At 49.5% G+C, this 6,756-nt stretch overlaps 2 protein-coding genes across 4 annotated transcripts; one reads left to right on the top strand and one right to left on the bottom strand.

Moving 5' to 3' along the window:
• Positions 1–137: 137 nt before the first annotated feature.
• LOC128889035 (CCR4-NOT transcription complex subunit 9) lies at positions 138–2,858 on the top strand. 2 transcript variants are annotated; one of them, XM_054146333.1, is made up of 4 exons: positions 234–1,162; positions 1,255–1,649; positions 1,722–1,900; positions 2,831–2,858. In XM_054146333.1, exons 1-4 carry the CDS (start codon positions 836–838, stop codon positions 2,842–2,844), a joined length of 915 nt encoding a protein of 304 aa, XP_054002308.1. In that variant the 5' UTR covers positions 234–835; the 3' UTR covers positions 2,845–2,858. The 2 variants fall into 2 exon arrangements, with proteins under 2 accessions (XP_054002307.1, XP_054002308.1); XM_054146332.1 differs by lacking the exon at positions 2,831–2,858 and having other exon boundaries at positions 138–1,162; positions 1,722–1,930.
• LOC128889018 (sodium-coupled monocarboxylate transporter 1-like) lies at positions 1,987–6,728 on the bottom strand. 2 transcript variants are annotated; one of them, XM_054146300.1, is made up of 13 exons: positions 5,517–6,722; positions 5,037–5,196; positions 4,824–4,889; positions 4,639–4,758; positions 4,364–4,518; positions 4,145–4,285; positions 3,969–4,077; positions 3,764–3,873; positions 3,238–3,421; positions 3,018–3,104; positions 2,722–2,903; positions 2,436–2,628; positions 1,987–2,365 (listed from the first exon to the last, which is right to left on the bottom strand). In XM_054146300.1, the coding sequence occupies exons 1-13, from the start codon at positions 6,125–6,127 to the stop codon at positions 2,318–2,320; spliced, it is 2,166 nt and encodes a 721-aa protein (XP_054002275.1). In that variant the 5' UTR covers positions 6,128–6,722; the 3' UTR covers positions 1,987–2,317. The 2 variants fall into 2 exon arrangements, with proteins under 2 accessions (XP_054002275.1, XP_054002276.1); XM_054146301.1 differs by lacking the exon at positions 3,018–3,104 and having other exon boundaries at positions 5,517–6,728.
• Positions 6,729–6,756: the final 28 nt, after the last annotated feature.

Here is a 6,756-nt window from a genome sequence, read left to right as displayed (position 1 = left end):
AGATGTATTCTTCGCTAAAAATAAAATACGTGTTCAAGTCTCGTATTCCAAAAAGTCGACCATAAATACTCGATGTAGCGTTTTAACAAACCTTTTCATAGCACGAGTAAACTTGAACGCGAATCTAATTATCCGATGGTAAAGTTTGAAAAACTCCGCCGAAGGTTTCCAAGGTTCACCGGCACCGGCAGCACCGTCGTACTCTCGTGCCAGCGAGCGAGAAGCGAGACCTCTCGCTCTTCTCTTCGATTATTCTGCGAATCTGCGGTGTTGCATGGCTTTGAGTATACATATGGACTCATATATTCTATATTCTCATATACTCTATTTCTCTATACTCAAAGTTGCATGGTGCTAGGTGTATGGTGATTTGGTGAGTAGCTTTGGTCATTGGTACACAGTATTGTACTCATTCGACTGTATTGGTGTCAATTGGTGTGGTACGGTGGCATGGTGTAGGGGCGTAAGGTGTAGGTGAAGAGTAGCATGGAAAAAGAGTGATATCGAAGGATAAAAATAACGAATAGTTGAAACGGGGGTAGCATTCGCTTACGAAACAAGAGGAATCGTCTTGTACGGTGTTGAACGATGGATTCGAGCGAAGAAAATCTTGTCGGTGGACGTTGAGGCGGATCCTTTGGGCAAAGGCGAGCCGCATAACCTAAAAATTTGTTTTCCATCGAATCGAGGAATTCGAACGAGTGAATCAAGCCTGTCGAGGGCCGGCCGGCCGGCCGATTTTTTGGAGGATCTCGTCTGATCAGAGAAAAGGATTCGTTTCGCAAATAATTCGCTTCGGACTCGTCGAGTCTAGTCGATCGGTTCAGTGGATAATATGAGTTCGCAGCAGAGTCCGGCAGCGTTGCAGTCCACGGTGGATCGCGAAAAAGTTTACGCCTGGATAATCGAGTTATCGAATCCTGAGACGAGAGAGAACGCGTTGCTAGAATTGAGCAAGAAGCGCGAGGTCGTTCCCGATTTGGCGCCCATGCTCTGGCATTCTTTTGGTACGAGCGCGTCGTTGCTTCAAGAAATAATAAATATTTATCCAGCCATTAATCCAGCCACACTTACTGCGTACCAGAGTAATAGAGTCTGCAACGCGTTGGCACTTTTGCAATGCGTGGCTAGTCATCCGGAAACTAGATCAGCATTTCTACAGGTAACAGTCTAATTTCTTAGCAAATATCGTCTATTTTCTATCGTCTATATTCCATCATTTACTCCTTTTCGATTTGTTTTCAATTCTTCCAGGCTCATGTGCCGTTATTCTTGTATCCGTTTCTGCACACGGTCAGCAAGACCCGTCCGTTTGAGTACCTGAGGCTTACCAGCTTAGGAGTGATAGGAGCATTGGTAAAAACTGACGAGCAAGAGGTGATTACCTTCTTGCTCACCACAGAGATTATTCCTCTATGTCTGCGAATCATGGAGAGCGGTTCAGAGTTGAGCAAAACCGTAGCCACCTTCATTTTGCAAAAGATTTTGTTGGACGACAGCGGTCTGTCGTACATTTGCCAAACGTACGACAGATTCAGTCACGTCGCGATGATTTTGGGGAAAATGGTACTGTCCTTGGCTAAGGATCCTTCCGCCAGATTATTGAAGCACGTGGTTAGGTGTTACTTGCGCCTTTCGGACAATCCAAGGTAAAGCCGAATTTGATCGGTAACGTTGAAACGCGTTCGTTTAATATTCATTTATTTTTGGATGTTTGACAGGGCGTTGCTGGCGCTCAGACAATGCTTACCCGATCAGCTCAGGGACAATACGTTCGCCACGTGTCTGCAAGAGGACGCCTCAACCAAGCACTGGTTGAATCAACTGTTGAAAAATCTGGAAACCGGGCCGCAACCCGGACCACCGGCGCAGCCCGGTCAGCAAGACCCCAGAACGATCGGTATGTCGCCGCTCGCCTCTTGAGCCTTTTGTGGGTTGCGAAGAACGACGCGTTTCAATGGGACGTGAAAGAAGAAACTTTACGTAAAACTTTACGCTCTCTTTTCTTTCGCTTTACATTACGTTTCTTTTCTTTTCTTTTCTTTTTTCTTCTTGTTGGTATCCCGCGCGCGTGTTACTTGAACCGACACACGATTGCAATCGTTGTTCGTGTAAGGGTTGCAACTTAAAAATACATATGTACATATATCGTTTCGATATTTCTATCGGATGCGTTGTAGCGACTCTCTTTTCCTTTGGCTATAACGATCCTCTTGGTACTCGACGGAACGGAACGGAACGAGCCGCGAGGCAGATCTAGACCTGTTTCGGGCAAATATTTGTTCGTTTCGGATCGAACGAGTTGCGTCCGTGCTCGTCACGGGCTCGAGAGAACCGTTCCGATCTTGGCGAGCTCCACGGTCTCCTGCGAACCGAGATATCGCGATTAGATCAGAGACGTTCGTTCGCGCGGTTGATAACGTTGAAAAATTTACCTGCCGACTCGTGGCGACTAGATCCGAGCTTAGAAAGCCACGTATCAGCGGCGTGTACAATTTCTCGTCTCCTGGTTTACGCACGTTTGCACCGGTAATCCAAGAGACGAGTAGACCGAGCAGAATCGCGGTTAGAAATCCAATCCACGTGTACCAGAGGTAGGACACTCTGTAAAGAAAGAACGGCTCCTCTCTGAAAACGTGAAAGAGAATCCGTATTATGCGGAGAAACGAAACGCAGGCGTGCGCGCGTAGCAAGTTGGATCGAGAGTAGAATCGTCCTCACCTTGTTACGGTTTCGATGACGAGCGTTAGATTGCCGATTCTCGTCTTGAGCGCGTCCGGGCATCCGTCGACGGACACTGGTTTCACAGGGAAATTGATCTTTCCGGTAGAGATGGCTGCCTGAGTACCGAACGAGATCCAGGCGACGAGATTCAGACTGACCAGCCCGCCGACCAGCGCTCCCTGTCGCGTTCGAACCGAGACACAGATGTCGGAAGAGGAGCAGAGTTGGCATGCAAAGAGACGTTAAACGGATGAGGCGCGAGTGCGAATTTGCAGATGCGTCGTGTCCCTTACCGTTGAATTTGCAAAGGGAAAGAACATTCCGAGGGTGAACATTCCGAGCAAGGGTCCCGCTGTTATCCCCGACAAACTCTTACCGGCCTGCGAGACGCGAGACGTGAGACCAGACGATCGTTGAAATTATTGCTCGTCACGGATTGACCGATTGGATCCGGATAGAGATAACTAGACAGACGGATAGGTGGATAGAGAGAGAAAGGACGGAAAGCTTCACCTGGATCAGTCCGGTAAGTTTCTCCACGAGGAAAACAAGAGCCACGCAGACCGCTCCAATCGCGACTACGATCGCCTTGATCGTTCGGCTGGCCGTCGCTTCTGAGACTGGACCGCGCAGCCATGGCTTTATCATGTCCCCGTATATCACTCCAGACATAGAGTTCAATCCAGTGGACATGGTGCTAAAAAAACGGTATGTCGAAATGCGAGTATAGTTAACTTTGTTTAAAACTAACAGAGTCGTCGTTTATTCGTCGCGCGTGATATCGAATTTTATTCGCCGGTGAAAATTCGAATTATTGTAAAGAGCGCTCGTTGCTTCAAATCGTTATTCAATATAAACATTGATCCGAGGAGACGAGTGGCACGTATGTAATTGTATTTCATTGAAAACATAATTGTGAAATAAATTATTTATCTATTAATTATTCATCTGTTTATGGATGCGCATGTATCGTATACGTAAAAGCGAAATAATCGACTGGTAATCTTTAAGCGCGAATGGGGAATTTACGAGTTTTCACCTGAGGGCGGCGCTGAACACGCCTGCGACGAAGAGTCCGGGTAATCCGGGGATCGAACCGGCCATCTCCATCACGAAATACGGTAGCAGTTGGTCCGCTTTCCTCAGTTGCTGAAACGAATCGAAGAGAATGAGAAGAGCGAACACGTAGCGTGGCGAGGCTGAGACAAAAGCAGACGTCGAAAATAGTAGAAGAATCGCGTTACCTTGGTCGTGACGGGATCGCAGTCGTGAAACGCCGCAAAAATGACGAGACCGGTATAACAGCTCAACGAAACGATACTTATAATTCCAATCGCCATTATCGCGATAGTTCTGTAGACAAATGGTCGTATACCTAAACGAGAAAAAGAGAAAGGCAAAGGGTGGTAAAACGACATACGCGTTGGCCTTCTTCAAGTTGGGCATCGAGAGACATCGTTGCACCATCGCCTGATTCACCGAGCAGGACGCCAACCAATTCAAGTAGCCGCCAACGACTACGGTCCAAAAGGTGTGTCGCACCGTCGGGTCCGGGTTCATCCTATCGATCGGGAATATGGAAACTTTGAACGTGGAATCTCGAAGGCTTGGCTGCGCTCGAGGGCGAAAAGTCTCTTACTCGAAGAATTCGATTCTGCCGGTGTCGCGATTTCTTTCCCAAACTCGTTCGATTCCGCCTACTCGCAAGGTACCGAGAACCGCGACGACCACCACTCCTCCGAACATGACGACCGTTTGAATAGCGTCCGTCCACACGACCGCCTTTAACCCGCCCTGAGAAACGCGCACGGTATCGTAATCGTATTCTATCTTCAGTTGGAAAATTCCAGACTAAAATTTGGCTATCCCGAATTCGAGATATCCGAGCAAGCGGATACTTTGCGCTTTCCTCACCAAGGTAGTGTAGAATATGCAGACGGCGCACACCATCAGAGCGGTTGCGTGGAGGTTCATTCCCGTCACTTGATTGAACGCCAGCGCGGGCACGTATATCACCAGCGGGATGTAGAGTAGCTGCAAAAATTAATTCGATTCCGCGTTGTTCGGTCGCGATCGTCGTTGCAACCTTTTTCACTTACCATTTTGATCAGAAATATTACCGTGCCCGTCAGTCGAACGACGTTGTTGAACCTCAGATTCAAGTACTGAACATTCGTACGGATTATTATTTCAAAATTATTACTTCCAAGTAGTAATCGACGAGTTTCCAAATTGGTGCGATCGTGTAGAAAGAGAAACTCGAGACTCCGCAGTTCCCGACTAAAGGGAACATACGGGTGGCGCATACGTACCTCGTAAGAAGAAGTTATTCCGAGGTCGTAGAACACGGGTAAATAAACGACGGCCATCGTCAGAGAGACGAACGAATCGGAAATGATGACGCACCAGAATTGCGTCCCGTAGACATACATCTCAGCTGGTAGCCCGAGAATCGCTATTCCCGATATGTAGCTGAAAAACGAATAGTCGGAACCAGGGTGTCTGTATCGAACCCTGGGGAACGATACGGAATCGCAACGGGATTGAAACCGGAAACTAATCGCATCCGTATCGTTCCTCTTCGATTCCCTCTGACCCTCGCACTCGCGACTTTAGCCGTTTAAACGCGTTCACCCGGTCACATGGATAGCCGGTAAAGCGTGAAACGTAAAGCAATCGGTTCGATGGCGGAACCGACGCCGAAGACTACTCGAAGAGGCAAATAATCGATGCCGTCGCGCCGCACCGGGTGGACGTGCACGTACGCAGTCGATTGTTCGCACGCGGTTTACCTGGCTATCAGAGACATGCTTATGGGAAAGATGTCCATCTTTTGCCCGCCCATTAAATACTCCCGAACCGCATCGGTGGTTTTCCTCGATTTGTACGCTTGATAGACTCCGACGATGGCAGAAATTCCCAGCATTCCGGCAAACACCGCGCAATCGATCGGCTCGAAAGATCTTTGCGCCGAACCATCGGCGTCGCGGTCGGTGGTCGGATCCATGATTGCTTCCAACCCTCGTTTCCCGTTTGGATGGTTTGGTCTCGCCTCGTTGATGCGAATGTCCGCGAACGAGAAACGATACTCGAAAATGCGGCGTCGCGTCGCGTAGCGTCGCCTATCCTCGCGTTTCGTGGACAACCGTCTCGGTCGAAAACGGTGCGTTTCTGAGCCGCGGAACCGTCGACAACCGCGACGATTAAGCGAACCAACTCGGAGAGGTGATTGAATAATTGGGGATTCCGTGGTTATCGTTCCCACTCCGCTTCCTTCGTTGGCTCTGGCGATCTCGCGGACTCTTGGCGTCGCTCGTCCTCGTTCTCCTCTTCCGTCGGTGTCGCGATTACGAGCAGCAATCGAATCGAGTTTATCTTCGTCCTCGAGTCGACTGATTTTCATATCACGGATACCGATCGTTGCCGAAAAGTTTGTCAGAGTCGCGACGTGTCGTTTCGATTCGATACCCGGGTTGGAAACACGAGAGCAGAGTACGCGCGGACCACCAGCCGCGTTACGCGGATAACCATTTAACGAAATTGCTCATCTCCCTGCCTCTGTTTACTCGTCCGATCGGTTTACCCGCGTATCGTTCGCTTCCCGCCACTCGCCTCCGCCTCCGCTTTCGTCTCTGTCTCCGCTACGACCAAGGCCTCCCGCGAACCGTACCTTGGTATGCGATTAGAAAATTTCGCATCGCGTTGACATGGCGCGCGCCCCGTTACCATCGACGAACAAGACCGGTAGGAGGATTCGATGGTCGGTTCGTTCGTCGAATAATATTCTAAAAAGAGATGGAGCGAACGCGTGTCGAGCGAGCTACGTCGACGAAAGGCTGATCCGCCGACGCTTTGTTTTCGCGATCGATTATCCGTCTTTCGGAAAGTGGAATCGGCCACTCCCTCGAGGGACCCCGACCCCGAAGGCTTTTCAGCGGTCTCGAGTCACGATCGTTCGTCTTGGTCGGATACTCGAGGCGGTCGCGCGACTCGTCGGTTCGACGCGAAACCACTTCTGCTCCCTTGAGACAA

This window comes from Hylaeus anthracinus, unplaced genomic scaffold, assembly GCF_026225885.1.
Source record: "Hylaeus anthracinus isolate JK02 unplaced genomic scaffold, UHH_iyHylAnth1.0_haploid 11994, whole genome shotgun sequence".
Lineage (NCBI taxonomy): Eukaryota > Metazoa > Arthropoda > Insecta > Hymenoptera > Colletidae > Hylaeus > Hylaeus anthracinus.
The sequence above is the reverse complement of the archived record's forward strand: the minus strand, read 5'-3'. Positions and strand labels throughout refer to the sequence as shown.

Excerpts from the sequence above, each read along its gene's own strand:
- LOC128889035 (XM_054146332.1), top strand. The coding sequence starts at position 836 with ATGAGTTCGCAGCAGAGTCCGGCAGCGTTGCAGTCCACGGTGGATCGC. Across the intron at positions 1,163-1,254 it reads CTAGATCAGCATTTCTACAG|GCTCATGTGCCGTTATTCTT; the intron begins GTAACAGTCTAA and ends CAATTCTTCCAG. Across the intron at positions 1,650-1,721 it reads CGCCTTTCGGACAATCCAAG|GGCGTTGCTGGCGCTCAGAC; the intron begins GTAAAGCCGAAT and ends GATGTTTGACAG.
- LOC128889018 (XM_054146300.1), bottom strand. The coding sequence starts at position 6,127 with ATGAAAATCAGTCGACTCGAGGACGAAGATAAACTCGATTCGATTGCT. Across the intron at positions 4,286-4,363 it reads GGCAGAATCGAATTCTTCGA|GATGAACCCGGACCCGACGG; the intron begins GTAAGAGACTTT and ends CCCGATCGATAG. Across the intron at positions 3,105-3,237 it reads AACTTACCGGACTGATCCAG|GCCGGTAAGAGTTTGTCGGG; the intron begins GTGAAGCTTTCC and ends CGCGTCTCGCAG.